At 53.4% G+C, this 14700-nt stretch overlaps 1 protein-coding gene across 1 annotated transcript in view; it reads left to right on the top strand.

The window, feature by feature from the left end:
• The window catches only part of LRP5 (LDL receptor related protein 5), a 104219-nt gene that overhangs the window by 69140 nt on the left and 20379 nt on the right, over nt 1-14700 (top strand). Inside the window, exons 8-14 of the mRNA XM_036875759.2 lie at nt 736-952; nt 2719-3008; nt 4796-5022; nt 6250-6434; nt 8603-8926; nt 10458-10657; nt 14341-14549. Of these exons, the coding sequence (XP_036731654.2) occupies nt 736-952; nt 2719-3008; nt 4796-5022; nt 6250-6434; nt 8603-8926; nt 10458-10657; nt 14341-14549 (1652 nt within the window). The remainder of the gene's footprint in view (nt 1-735; nt 953-2718; nt 3009-4795; nt 5023-6249; nt 6435-8602; nt 8927-10457; nt 10658-14340; nt 14550-14700) is intronic.

Here is a 14700-nt window from a genome sequence, read left to right on the forward strand (position 1 = left end):
TGAGTCTCCCTTTTGATATAAGCTCCAGCAGGGTCGTCTGTCATCAGAATCACACCGTATCCTGTTCATGTGTTTCAGTGGGTTAAGGCGTTTTTATGTTTGACAGTGTTTTTCTCCTTTGTGGCTTTTGTGGTGATGCTTTTAATCAGCACTGACTTCAAGAAAAATATTTAGCTTTTATATCTCAGAGTAAATGGCCACTTTTGTGTCTGGGGGTGGAAAGTATCTTAGAGCTACAGGCTCGGGCTTGGGACGAAAAGCACCCTCAGACTTCATCTGGTCCTGATGAGCAAGAAACGAGTCCACAGGAAAGTGAGAGGTCTTGCCCAGGGCTGGCGGTGCGGTAGGAGTTCAGCCTTTTGAAACTCAACCCCCCATCGAGGGTGGTACGTCCAGTGTTGCATAGGGGGCACCCATTGCTAACTGATAGCCCAGCCCTGGTCTGAGACCCACACCTCGGTACTTCTGGCGGCCACTGCCGGCTGACAGGCAACAGGAGGAATTCCCCTTACAGCATCCACACCCAGGGACGGGAGGCTGTGGGGAGAGCTTCTAGACAGCCCTGTCACCCAGTGTCACTTGTCCAGCTGCCCAGTGAGCTGTGGCACCTGGCTTTGCACAGTGGCCTGGGCCATGCAGATGGAGCTGAGGTGCCTGAGGGTCGAGCCCCTCTTGTTTGACGCAGCTCCGGCCCACGCGCTGCACTCCCGCAGACCTGTGTCTGCCGTCCCACAGGTGATCAACGTCGATGGGACTAAGAGGCGGACGCTCCTGGAAGACAAGCTCCCGCACATTTTTGGGTTCACGCTGCTGGGGGACTTCATCTACTGGACCGACTGGCAGCGGCGCAGCATCGAGCGCGTGCACAAGGTCAAGGCGAGCCGGGACGTCATCATCGACCAGCTGCCTGACCTGATGGGACTCAAGGCTGTGAACGTGGCCAGGGTTGTCGGTGAGTCCTGACGGCCCCCAGCCACGTGCTGGTCGTGCCGACTAGCTCAAGGAAGAAGCCGCAGGCTTGTAGCTGCCCTGTGGAGCACAGGCAGCCAGGTTTGGGGCCACAGCCGGGGGTGTAAGTGTCCAGCCGGGGCATCCACTGGGATGGGGAGGGTAGGAAATGGTGCTGATACCTGGTTAAAGACAGGTGGGCATGGAGGTGGTGTACTGACCAGAGATACTGGCTAGGCGGTGGTTGTGACCCGCACTGCTGGGATAACTGCTCTAGCAGCACCTAGTGTTTGATGAGTGCCTGGGCGTGCGGGGCTCTGGCTCCGCACCTTAGTGCCCAAAGCAACCCTGTATGCTAATTACAGTATTGCCCACATGCGCTGGAAGAGAGGAGGCAAGGCCATATAGCTGATGAGTGGCCGAGCTCAGGCCTCATCCCCGGTCTGCCTCAGCCGCATCGCTGGGCTGGGCTGTGATTGTTGTCCGGAGTGGCCGGGAGGGCCCCTCAGGCGCACACCGTTTACCTGAAAGCCAGGGTCTGCAGAAAGCTCACTTAACAAGCTTTGTCTCTATGAAAAGGATTCCAAATGCAGGTCAGGCCTCACTGGAGAAAGCAGGGTCCATGTGTTTGGGGGGGACGAGACCGGGGGTTCCATGGAGGCAGGGCCTCTGTTTCCAGCTGGGGCCCCAGCACCTGCACATCGGAGATGTTCAACACACCTCTGCTGGATGAATGAACGAGTGCCCCTAGAGGACCCGGTGCCACCCTCACTAGCTTACAGTCAAGGGGTGAGACACCTTAGTCGCTGCCGCTAGGTGATGGCTGTGGCTGGGGTGTGAGGGGTTCCTGGCCTTCGCAAGAGAGGGAATTTGAGCTTGGAATTCAGGGAGCAGGTGCATGTCAGGGAATGCCTAGCAGAAGGGAAGGCTGAGCAAAGGGCTGGAGGAAGGGGGGTGGGGCGGCTGGGAAGCAGCCAGTGCACCTGTGTTAATGGAATTGGCCTTGAGTTGCAACATCCATTGATACAAAGGCAATGGATTGACGGTAGTTTTCAGCCACCTTTTAAAACCCATTCATTAGCCACTGTGGAAGATGGGACCTGCCTGTGAGTGTTTAAAAAACAAAAGGAGATAAAAAAGATGATCCATAGGGTACAATTTAAGTTGAGAAATGGGGCTCATCTCCCTTCCTCTCTCCCTAGCTCATCTCAAGATTTACTGAGAGAGATGGGGAAAGGAGTCTTTTTTTAGTTGAAACATTTAACACTAAATCAAAGCCAATTTTAACAGCACTTCAGTAGATGGGTGGAATTAGCAGGCTGGCCAAAAATAAATGAAAGCTCTAGTAAAGAGGCTATCCTGGGCTTGTCTGCGTCTTTGAGTCTGCTGAGTGCACGAGGAATTGGAACCATTTGGGCAGGATCTCAGGGGCTGGTCGGCCTGCAGCCCAGGATCCAGCCTGGGAGGGCGACATCTGCCACCACCTTGTGTAGTCTGTGCCCTGCCTGGGCCGGATCTCAGGCCAGGCTAGACCTCCTGGGTTTGTTCTGTCCCAGCCGCTTCCTGTGTGACCTTCAGCACCCTCTCTGGGCTTCAGTTTCCTCCGCAGGTTGCTGTGCGGACAGAGCAAGTTACAGTACAGTTGTTCCTGCCCGTCCCGAGCCAGGGCAGGACCTTGGTTTCCATCAGTGCTACCTAGGGCCCCACCTGGCATTGCCTGTGGATTGCTGCTGGGTTGCTGATTTTCAGAGCAGGCGTGTTTATTTCCAGGAACCAACCCGTGTGCAGACAGGAATGGGGGCTGCAGCCACCTGTGCTTCTTCACACCCCATGCCACCAAGTGTGGCTGCCCCATCGGCCTGGAGCTGCTGAGCGACCTGAAGACCTGCATCGTCCCCGAGGCCTTCCTGGTGTTCACCAGCAGGGCCGCCATCCACAGGATCTCCCTGGAGACCAACAACAACGACGTGGCCATTCCGCTCACTGGCGTGAAGGAGGCGTCCGCGCTGGACTTTGACGTGTCCAACAATCACATCTACTGGACAGACGTCAGCCTGAAGGTACGGCCTGCTAGGCGTCTTGTGCATGAAGCTTTCCTGTGAACGCCTTGGCTGTAATGAACTGACTGCTTCAGAGGCTTTCTTTTTAAAGAATGGTATTTATTGTAACAATCCAAGCCAATAAAATATCAGTGAGTCTATTTCAGTAAACTAAGTGAGCAGATCCAAATAGACACACAGATGGGCTTTTCTAGAGTGACTGCATAACTGAAATGTTGGTTATAAATTGACACTGTCCTTAGACTCACCCCCCGCCCCACTCCCTCACCAGCACCCACTCGCTCAGCAAACTGTGCAGATGTAAACGTCCTAGATGAAGGGCCATGTCACCTTCCAGAGCAGGTTTTGGCAGACTGGGTCCATGGGCTGGCCCTCTGGTTTTGTAAATAAAGTTTTACTGGAACATGTCAATAGACACACGCCCATTTGTCTATCGATTGTGCCTACTTTTGTCCCACTAGGTTGAGTGACAGATCCACGTGGCCCTTGAGGCCTAAATAGTTAGCGCCTGCCCCTTTACAGAAGGAGTTTGCTGACTCCTAGTCTCAACTACTGGACGACTGAAATAGTTTAATCATTTATCTTATATTTTACCATTTATATTCCATATCTCTTAAAGATTTTCTGACTTTAAAAGTCACAAGGGTTCATTTGTAAAGAAGGAAGTAAAAGAGTATAAAGAAGAAAATAAAAATCGCCCATAGTTCCCAGGCCCCAATCAACTGCTGCTAAAGCTTCAGTGAATTTTCTTTGAGTTTCTTTCCGTTTAGTTTTTCTCATAATCACAATCACATGCTACAGAGGATTCTTTATGCTGTTTTTTTTGTCACTTAACATTATAACAGGTAAACACCTATTATGAACTCTTTACATGATTCTTTAAATGTGTAAATATTTCCCTGCAGACTCCCTATTTTATTAACTATTCCCTTATTTTAAATGTTCTGGTTGCTTCCAGTTTTTCCAACTCTGAACAGTTCCTCAGTAATGAACATCTGTGTGTGTAAAAGCCTTTATTTTGCATTTTTAGTACAGGCTACCTCGTTGTATTGCACTTTGCTTTACTGTGTTTTGCAGGTACTGTTTTTTTTTTTACAAATTGGAGGTTGTGGCAGACCTGAGTCAAGCAAATCTGTTGGTGCCATTTTTCCAACAGCTTTTATTCACTGTGTGTCTCTGTATCACAAATGGGTAATTCTTACAATATTTCTAAGTTTTTCATTAGTTCTATAATTGTGATCTGTGATCAATGATTATGAATCACTGAAAGCTCAGATGATGGTTAGCTTTTTAGCAATAAAGTATTTTTAAATTATGGTATGTACTGTTTTTTTTTAGACATGATGCTATTGCACACTTAATAGACTACAGTATAGCCATGACTTACATGCACTGGGGCCAGAAAGTCCGTTTCACTGGCTTTATTGCGGTGTCTGGGATGGAACCCGCAGTGTCTCCAAGGCGTGTCTGTAGTTCCTCATCTTTTGTATTTTTGTAAGTTCTTTGCGATAAAATGTTATGAAAAAGATAACTAGGTGAAAGGATCCAACTATTTTTAAGGCTCATGGGCTGTATCTACATAAATATAAATATATAAATAGTGCTAAGTTATTTTTTCTAAAAAGGTTGTATTTTACTGCGTATTAAATGTCCATTTAAAAACTGCTGAAGTTGGCGATCTGGGCCCAGATGTGGTCAGCAGGTGTTCCAGGTGGCCGAGACCTCATGGTTGTATGTCCACAAAACGCCAGCTTCTAACCCATGTCCCTCTCCTCACCTGCTGCCAGACCATCAGCCGAGCCTTCATGAATGGGAGTTCGGTGGAGCACGTGATCGAGTTTGGCCTCGACTACCCAGAAGGCATGGCCGTTGACTGGATGGGCAAGAACCTCTACTGGGCAGACACTGGGACCAACAGGATTGAGGTGGCCCGGTTGGATGGGCAGTTCCGGCAGGTCCTTGTGTGGAGGGACCTGGACAACCCGAGGTCATTGGCCCTGGACCCCACCAAAGGGTAAGGGGCTCTTTTGTCTGCCGTGTGTGACCTCATCCCCCTCCCAATTCTCCACATCAGCCAGTGCGTGGCTTCCCGCCTGGCACTCTGACTTGAGTGGTACTAACCACCCCTAGCATCGAGGTGGTTGGGCTGGAGGGACCCCTGGAAGGATCAAATTCATTTCACAGAGGGAAAACGGGCCCACAGCAGTGGGAAGGACTAGCAGCCACTGTACCAGGCACCTTTAGGTGGGTGGTTCCATCACCATCCTGGGGCCAGCAAGGACTGTGTATCTTTGCCCCTGATTTTATAGATGTGGGAGCTGAGGCTGAGAGATGCTCAGTGACTTACCCAGGGTCACATAAGCAGTTAGAGCAGAGCTGGGCCAAGAAGCCCTGTTCCCTGCCCTGTGTTGCCAGATTTCGCTGTCTCAGAGCCGCTTGGAGGCGCTTGAATTCCAGGCTGCTCACAAGAAGCTCCTCGTAGCTGCTCAGCCACAGTTTGACCTGTCTCATGTGGCACTGCTTTTAGATGCCAGCAGCCTGGGGGTCCCGTGCTGGGCACTGCGGCCAGACTCCTCTGCACCATAGTTCTCTGTGCTCACCCCTAAAGCATCGGTGATGGGTGTGGAGCGCCCCAAGCCCTGCCTGCCACGTGCTCTGTTAGGGAGGGAAGAATCTCGGGATGGCAGAACAAAGAGAAGAGCCCAGGTTTTAGCAAAAGGGCAAGTAAAACGTAGGTGATTCTGGAATCAGGATTCCTTTTCTGGAGCTGCGAAAGAAAGGAAGGACCCGCCACTGGAGGCAGCAGAGCGAGGTGTGGCTACTGCCCACCCCAGGGGTCTTGTTTTTGTACATCTGGATCCACCGGTGTTCATCCTGGTCTCCCCCATCACTCAGCATCCAGTCCAGCTTAGTCAGCATTTGTCCCACAAAAGTGTCCCAGCCTGGAGGTTCTATTGCAGGGTCACCTCATCACTGCATCCGGTTTGCGTCTGTAAGCTTACTTTGCTGTTGAAATGCTCTGGGAATTCAGGAGGCAGGAGGAGGCATGGTGACAGCCCCCAGGGGAATGTGGGGATCCTGGGGGCTCTAAGGGCGTGACGCCTTCCCCGCTTCCCAGAGGACGTCCTAGACGCGGCTTTCTGTTGGGTAGGGAGGCATGTGCCAAGGAGGTGGTGGCTGCCGTGTGCCCCTGTGCTGTGCTGAGCATGGGCATGCCTGCCCTTCGCCTCGTCCCTTCCAGCTACATCTACTGGGCGGAGTGGGGCGGCAAGCCGAGGATCGTGCGGGCCTTCATGGATGGGACCAACTGCATGACGCTGGTGGACAAGGTGGGCCGGGCCAACGACCTCACCATTGACTACGCTGACCAGCGCCTCTACTGGACCGACCTGGACACCAACATGATCGAGTCGTCTAACATGCTGGGTGAGGCCTGGTGGGGTCCTGCAGGGGCTGGGGTGCTGGCCGCCTCTCAGCCTCCGCTGCACTGTGCCCTCTGGCCTGTGAGTCTCAGGCCCCTCAGGAGGTGTGGACACACCTGAGTGCTCATCCAGCTGGGGCCTTCCTGGCCGTGGTCCCTTTCCACTCCTGGTTCTGCTGCTGTGGGCATGTCAACGGAGGCCCTGGTGACAGCTAAGCCCTGTGCCAGGACTCTAGTTTGGCCCCACACTACACGGTATAGGTTTTCTTTTATGGGGAAACTGAGGCCCAGGGAGGTCACAGGACTTGCCTAAGATCCCAGAGCACCACTGAGACCCCAGGGCCACACACTTAATCTCCATCTGACCTTGAACACCTGCTATGTGCAAGGCATTGTTCTGAGACTGCTCCCAGGCTCCACCCAACACCTGGTGGTAAAGTTAAACAAAAAAAAGTCTGCAAGTCACCAGCAGTAGGGGCAGGATTTAAACCCAGAGCACACAGTGCTGGAGGGCTGTGGCCATGTCCACTCTCCTGGGATACATCAGGTGATGGGGCTGCCTGTGCCACGGAATTTGGTTTCCTTCCTAATTACTGCTGCTGCCACCTAGGGGGTGGGCATGGTTGTGCCCGTTTTGCAGATGAGGTCACTGAATCATAGGCCAGCTCAATGGCTGGGTACTAAGTGAGCGGGGCAGAGCTAGCACCCCAGTGCCTGGTTTCTGCCTTGGGCAGGCAGCACCCACCCTGCACACTGACTGTCCTGGTCCATGAGGCCAACGGCAAGGTCTGACTGTCTTCGAGACCCACTCCAGCCCCGCAGTGAATCACAGGAGGCTGGTGCCAGATGAGAAACCAGTCACAGCGGGGCTCCGGGCTCCCAGGGTCGCTGAGCTAATTACCTGGAGGGAAGGCATGCCGGGTTGGAAACCAGCGACAGCCCTGGAAACCCGCACGACCCTGCAGATTGAGGGCGGCCACGTGCATGGGGCCGGATCTGCCATAGCTCATTTCCCTGTTACCACCACACCGGGCTAACGACGTGTGAGGCCCTGGGAGAGCAAAGGCGAGCCAGGCCGCAGCCCTGCCGCTCCCGAAGCGTGTGGCTGCCGCCCAGCTCCCTTTCTGTGCCTCAGTGTACCACCTAATGCTGCTGGCGTCATCCTCAGGCAGCTGCCGTGAAATGGTGAAGGAGACCCCATGCGTAAACATCTCTCGGCTCGCCTGCCCCCAGCCTGTGCTCAGGGTGTTTAGTTACAGTGATGACTGAAGTCAGGGACCTGTCTGCTCCCAGCCAGGAGCCCTGGGGTTGGGGGGGGGGTGTTTGATGGAGGCAGTCAGGGAGCATCTTACTTAATAACTTTTTTTTCTAATAATAAAATAATCAATTTAGAAAGTTTCTGAAAATACAGAAAAATCAGAAGAAAAATTAATTTTCCATTATTTCAACACTCTGTAATTACCAATATTCATGTGTAGGCATATTACTTTCTAGTTTCAACATTTTTTAGAGTGATTTTTAAAGTAAACGTCCTCAATTGTTGATATCTTAAGGTTGTTTTCACTTCTTTACTTTTTAAAAATAGTTTTTAAAACATGATTCCAGATCATGCCATGTGTAGTTTTCATTCTGTTTCCTCTTATTCTATGACGAGCATGTTCTCATGTCATTAATGTGTTTCTGTTGGCACCATTTTTACTGTGAAATAGAACTTACCTGGAGGAGTGTTTGTACAACACACCCAGTTTGACAAGTGAGGATGTGGAGAACTGTGTCCAGGTCGAGGGACATAACATGCTGAGTGTCCCTGAGGCCCTGCACACTCCCCCTCCCCTAAGCTCAGCCCCCATGCCCTGCTTTTTACCCCATGGTGCATGGTAGGTACACATAAGTATGCTCGGTGCATGGCTACACCATCGAATGGCTACCCCATGGTTTATTTCACAAGTCCTCCACTGCTGGCATAAAGGGGTGGCTGCTGCCCTGACTTCCAGTTTTGCTATTCTAGAACTTTCTATTAGTGTTACCATACAGTGTGTGTTCTCTAGTGTCTAGCTTCTTTTGCTCAATTTAACGACCCTGAGGTTGCCAGGTGGCTCTGACCTGGTTTGCCTGATGGCGTCCTATGCTGTGGCCTGGCCGTGCATTGCTGACAATATGTGTCTCCATGTAGGTCAGGAGCGGACTGTGATTGCTGATGACCTCCCGCACCCTTTCGGCCTAACACAGTACAGTGACTACATCTATTGGACGGACTGGAACCTGCACAGCATTGAGAGGGCGGACAAGACCAGTGGCCGGAACCGCACCCTCATTCAGGGCCACCTGGACTTCGTCATGGACATCCTGGTGTTCCACTCCTCCCGCCAGGATGGCCTCAACGATTGCATGCACAGCAATGGGCAGTGTGGGCAGCTGTGCCTCGCCATCCCTGGTGGCCACCGCTGCAGCTGTGCCTCACACTATACCCTGGACCCCAGCAGCCGCAACTGCAGCCGTACGTGTCTAACTTTCCTCCTGCACCCCACCCCGACATTACACCAGGCCAGCTCTGGAGGCTGAGGTGGAAAGGAGCTTCTTGTCGGGGTATTTGGTACACGTGGATGTTGGGCAGGTTGTGCGCTGCACAAGCTGCACATTCCTGGGAGGCGCAGCCTGGGTGGAGGACCTATTGCTTCATCAAGACATGAGGAGATGGGCTAAGTGCTCAGCTGGCACGTTCCCCAGAAGGATGTCTGGGTGTGAAGACCAGTCACTGGGGGAGAGCACCCACTCACAGAGCAGGCGTTGTCCCGAGCGCTTTTTATGGCATTTAATCCTCAAGTTTACAGGGCTGGGAGCATCACTGTCCCCATTTCACACACGAGGAACTTGAGGCACAGAGATGTGTAGTAACCCACCCAAGGTCACACAGCCGATAAGGTTTGAGTCCAGACAGGCTGGCTTCAGGGCCCCTGCTCTTGACCCTTTGTCACTTGGCCTCACATACACTCGTGGAATCCTCACAGTCTCTGTACTAGGTAGGCCTTTTCTAAAGGTTCTCATTTTGATGATAAGGAAGGGGGGCTTCAGAGAGCCTGAGGGTGGCTTTCTCCCACTGGCCCCAGGAAGAATCCTACCTCTTGTTGGCAGGCTTTTCTCCTGAGACATCAGCAGAGAGCTGGTGATAACCCTCTGGTAGTTTGTGAGGCTGTTTGTCCAAATGCCTCACATGGCCCTGGGCACTTGGAGGGCTGGTCTTCCTGGGCACAGTTGTATAGATGTGCAACCTAAGGCTACAGAGGGCTTTATTGAGGCCCGTGCTGCCGGGCAACAGGCCTGGGGCCACAGCCTGGGACTCCCTACTCCTGGGCTGCCTTGGGTCCTAGGAGCCATCACCTTGAAGGGCCAAGCAGAGGCATGGGTGACCGCCATCCCGAGGGGGCGTCTGGGACTCAGGCCCTGCTCCTGTGGCTGGCAGGCCTGGGGCCGTGGCTTGGATTCGAACACCGCCCAATTGTAATACCTCTGATGGTGACTGTAAAGTGGCCTGCACATTCTGAGTGATGCGTTCTGTGCCCCAGCGGCCCTGCTCACTGACACCCCTGCAGAAAGTCCCCGTCACTGTTTGCTTCCTGTGGTTCTCAGCAGCTCACATGAGCGTGTACGGGTGGACAGCAGATGACAGTCAGCCCGGCAGTACTTGTGTGTGTGTTTGGGGGGTTGTTGGATGTGTACCCACTGTTGCCTGCCTTCCGTTATGAGTCTTGATAATTTAAAAGTAAGTTGATATCCATTTCAAAAGTAACACACACACTCACAAAGTAGTGAAACAACAAAGACCCGTGTAACATGGAGAGGAGAGTTCCCCATAGTCCTCCCCTGAGAAAGAGCTTTTTGTCCTTCCAGCCTTTTTCCCACATACATCCAGTAGGGGAGAGCACAAATCTCCCCTTTACCACGACCTGGAGCGCCATCCAAGCCTGCCGACTCCCCGCTCGGCTCCAGACGCTGACGTGCAGCCCCCTCATCTGCTTGCCTCCCTCTAGTGCCCCCCGCCTTCCTGCTGTTCAGCCAGAAATGTGCCATCAGCCGGATGATCCCCGATGACCAGCACAGCCCAGACCTCATCCTGCCTCTGCACGGGCTCAGGAATGTCAAGGCCATCGACTATGACCCACTGGACAAGTTCATCTACTGGGTGGACGGGCGCCAGAACATCAAGCGAGCCAAGGACGACGGCACCCAGGCAGGTGCCCTGGGGCGGCAGTGGGGTTGCTGTGGGCTCCTGTCACATCACTGCAGGCTGGAACCCTGAGCAGTGGGAACCCTTAGACTGCGGTTAGATGTAGACACTGGGTTTTGTGACTGTTTAGTAGGGGAGCGGGGGCAGGGGACAAACCTCATGGGATTTTTCATTCCCTCATGTCTGGATTTATTTGTATTTCATAGGAATTGTGTAGCCTGTTCTGCAATGCCATATGCGTTCTTAAAACTCACCGTGCTTTGCAAAACTGCACTGTAAAAACCACAAGGCTTATGGGGAAGACAGTGCTGGGTGCACAACTCTCAGAACTCCGTCAGTGACACTCAAAAAAAGATAGGAACCTCATAAATACAGGAGCTCCTTTTTGCACATGTTAAATGGTTCAATGCAGAAATCCTACGGTGACTTAAATACATAAGTCCTGTGCTGCTTTACTTTGGAAAGACCTAAAGTTGGCTGAGGACATGGGTGTCAGGAGGTTGCAGCTGGTTTTTGTGAAACAGTGTTAGGAGAAGCATCTGCAGTGGGATGGAAGCTGTAACCCTGGTGTAGGTGGACATGGCTTACGGCGCAGGTGGGGCAGACTGTGGTGGTGGGGTGTGTGCCTGTGCATGTGTGTGCCCGGCTGCTGCCCTCAGTGCCCTGGACTCACCTAGTGTCTCTCAAGCATGAAATTGCGCATCAGCAAATGTGAAACTGCCCCCAATAACATCACTGTATGGGAACAGAGTCGCGTTTTCAAAACACACGTCCCAGCAGAACTGACTGCCTTCCTGCTAGGTTTCGTGGCCCTATGGCAGGAAGGCTGTCCGGCAGCCTCGGGCCTCCCTGTCTCCGTGCGGCAGGCGGCTGTGACTGGCTTTCCGGTGCTGTGGAATTCAGACCTGCCTGGCTCCTCGTCCCGCTTTCCCAAGACTCCTTTGACAAAAGCTGCAGGACCAATGGTCTCTTTCTCCATCGAGTGGTCAGCAGACGGGCTTCTGTTGCTCTGATGAAATCTTGATCCCATTATGACAATGATGCAGAGAAAATGCTCAGGGGAGATTTTCAGATGACCGGTGTCTGTCCCGAACTGGACGCCATGCTGTCTGTGGGGGCTGGGCATTGCTTGGACAAAGCGCTTCAGCGGCAGCGATGTGAAGTTAGGGAGTTGTCCTTTGAGCCCTGTGGCCCTGGTTGGTGGTAAAGCCCAGGAGGTTGGGCAGCTGTGGTAATGTCCCAGTGGGAGCCGAGCCTGATGGGAGTGGGAGTGGGCTCCTCCCACCCCCTCCCTGCAGCTGACAGTCACTTTGAGTCCTTTGGAGACTGGGAAGTGTTAATTGATGGACTGTGGCTTCCCTGCTGTGAGAGTTAGTGGACGCAAATTGCCTTAAAATCTCATCTGAGAGGCATTCTTTCATGATGAGGGGCGAACTCAGGTGGTGGTGGGCAACTCTGAAGGGAAAGCCCGTTATGGGCAGCTCCTGGGTCTCCGCTTAATTTGGAAAACATGGGCCTTTCCCCACATCTCTGGCTCAGCTCCACCCTCTGTGGCTTTGGGTCCTCATCAGGGCATCCCTTGGCCCCCAAGGCAGTGTTCCAAATTATTATCTACTTGGCTAAGTTGTTTTTTCTACTTCTTAGACTTGTTTATGTGGTAGATATACACAGTATAACATTTGCATCTGCTCCGTGTTCAAGTGCACAGCTCAGCGGCATCAGGCGCATTCACGTCGTGGTGCTGCCTGCCCCACCCCCCTCCCCAGAGCTCTCCACCGTCCCAAACTGAAACCCTGTCCCCATGAATCACTAACTCCCTGGCCCCTAGCGCCCCCCGTCCTACCTTCTGCCTCTGTGAGTCTGACCACACTAAGTGCTTCCTCTGTGCAGAGCCACACAGTGTCTCTCTGGCTCACTTCACTCAGCATAATGCCCTCAAGGTTCACCCATGTCATAGCAGGAGTCAGAAATTTCTTCCCTTTGAAGGCAGAATATTCCATCATGTGAGTGGACCACATTGGGCTCCTCCATCCATCCGCCAGTGGACATGTGGTTAGCGCCCACCCTGGGCTGCTGCAGACGTTCCCACTTGGCCAGGTGCACTGCCTCCTGGTGTAGAGAGGGGGTGTCGATCATGGTGCAGGACAGGATTCTCCTAAGAAATTTTGCGTTATGTGTAAGTATTGTTCCTTATTTAAAATTGGAGATCTGGTTTTATAAACTGGCCAGTCGCTAGAGTTTGTCTCCTTGTGTGTGTCTGCCTGTGGAGAGAGGTGTGGGCAGTGTGTCGTTCATATCAAGCTGCGTGTTCTGATGACTGGGGTCCCAGAGTCTGGCTTTAAGCCTGGCTCCCACCAGGGAACCTCCCTGGGGAGCATGGGTCCGACCAGGGCTGGCTGGAATCGTGCTACATTCCCAGCCCATCATCTGCATGAAGCTGTGGTCTTTAGCCAGAGAGTTTCATGGCTTTGGGGAAAGAAGTGTGCCCGGTTGGAGTTGGCACTTGGCTCCCAGGGCCCACAACTCCTGGGGACGTGGTTATCTACAGTAACACCTGACCCTCTAAGCAGTGCTTTGTGTTCAGATGTGAGTCACACACTTCCAGGTGCTCAGCAGGACAGGTCGGTCCCCAGGCTGGTGTGGGGGGGTGGGGGTGGGGGGGATTCCTTTCCAGCTGGGCCTAAAAGGCTGGGCCTAGGGAAGGGGTCTTCCTGTCCACCAGGAGACTTCTTGTTTTATTGACTGCTGAAAAGAGGTAGATTAAGAGGGTCTGCAGCGACCCGTCCTAGAGCGTCATCTTAATGGTGCCCTTCTCAGAGGACGGAACTTTTCATCAAACAGTTGCCAGTAGCCCAGGAGCTCCAGGTGACTGACCCCCTTTGCCCCAGATCAAGTCACCCAAGAACCTGAACGCCATCTTGGAGTAGCCTGAGGAGGCCGGATGCACCCGGGCATCCAGCCTCTGCCATATGAGGGCTGAGGGTGGCTCCGGGCTCCCCCTCCCTTTTCCTCAGCTCATGAGACGAGGTCCCTCTGAAGGAATTTTCTTTCAGTGGCCCTGAAAGCAGTGGATGGCACGGGGTCAGGCAAAGCTCTTGGTAGAATCTTCCTGGGGTGGAGACCTGCAGCAGAGAAGGGGGAGCCTGGGCGGAGAGGTGTGACCAGCCCGTCCATTCCCAGGATGCACTTGGGATCCACGCACCCTCACCTGGCCTTGTACCCCCGATCCCTTTCTCTCAGGGAAGAGGGTCTCAGGCAGACCTCCGTTCTGTACACCTGTTGTCTTGGCACCCTAAATTTAAAAGTCAAGATTTGAGGGTCTTAACCCGAAAGCACGAGTCCAAGAAAGCAAGAAGAGAGATGTCTCAAGAAGGGGACATCTCGTCCTGGTTTGACCATCCAGCTACCAGGTGGTCCCTCTGTGCAGCAGGAGCAGGGCCAGGAGAGCATGGGTGCTGCCAGGCTGAGTGGCTGGGCTGGGCTGGGGTTGAGCTGGTGGAGGAGGCCTGGAGAGGCGACAGGAAGAATCACCACTTTGCTCTCACGTGGGCATGTGGATGGGAGCTGATCTGTCTGGAAAGGCTCCCAGGCGGGGTCAGAACTTTGGGTTTCGGTCTGGAGTCAGGCACCGAGGCCTCTGTGCTCCCTGCAGCGTCTGAGCCAGCTCGCCTCATACTGTCTTACAGCCCTTCGTTCTGACCTCTCCAAGCCAAAGCCAGAACCCCGACCGACAGCCCCACGATCTCAGCATCGACATCTACAGCCGGACACTGTTCTGGACGTGCGAGGCCACCAACACCATCAATGTCCACCGGCTAAATGGGGAGGCTATGGGCGTGGTGCTCCGTGGGGACCGCGACAAGCCCAGGGCCATCGTTATCAACGCAGAGCGAGGGTGCGAGGCCAAAGGGGTGGGCGGGCACCTCGGTGTGGGGTATCCCTTGGATGAAAAACTCCCAGGCTGGGAGGGATTTTCTGCCCCGGCCATTCCAGTGATCAGGAGCTGTGCGCGGTCCCACCAGAGCAGCTCATGGGAGCACACCCAC

This window comes from Manis pentadactyla, chromosome 9 (assembly GCF_030020395.1).
Source record: "Manis pentadactyla isolate mManPen7 chromosome 9, mManPen7.hap1, whole genome shotgun sequence".
NCBI lineage: Eukaryota > Metazoa > Chordata > Mammalia > Pholidota > Manidae > Manis > Manis pentadactyla.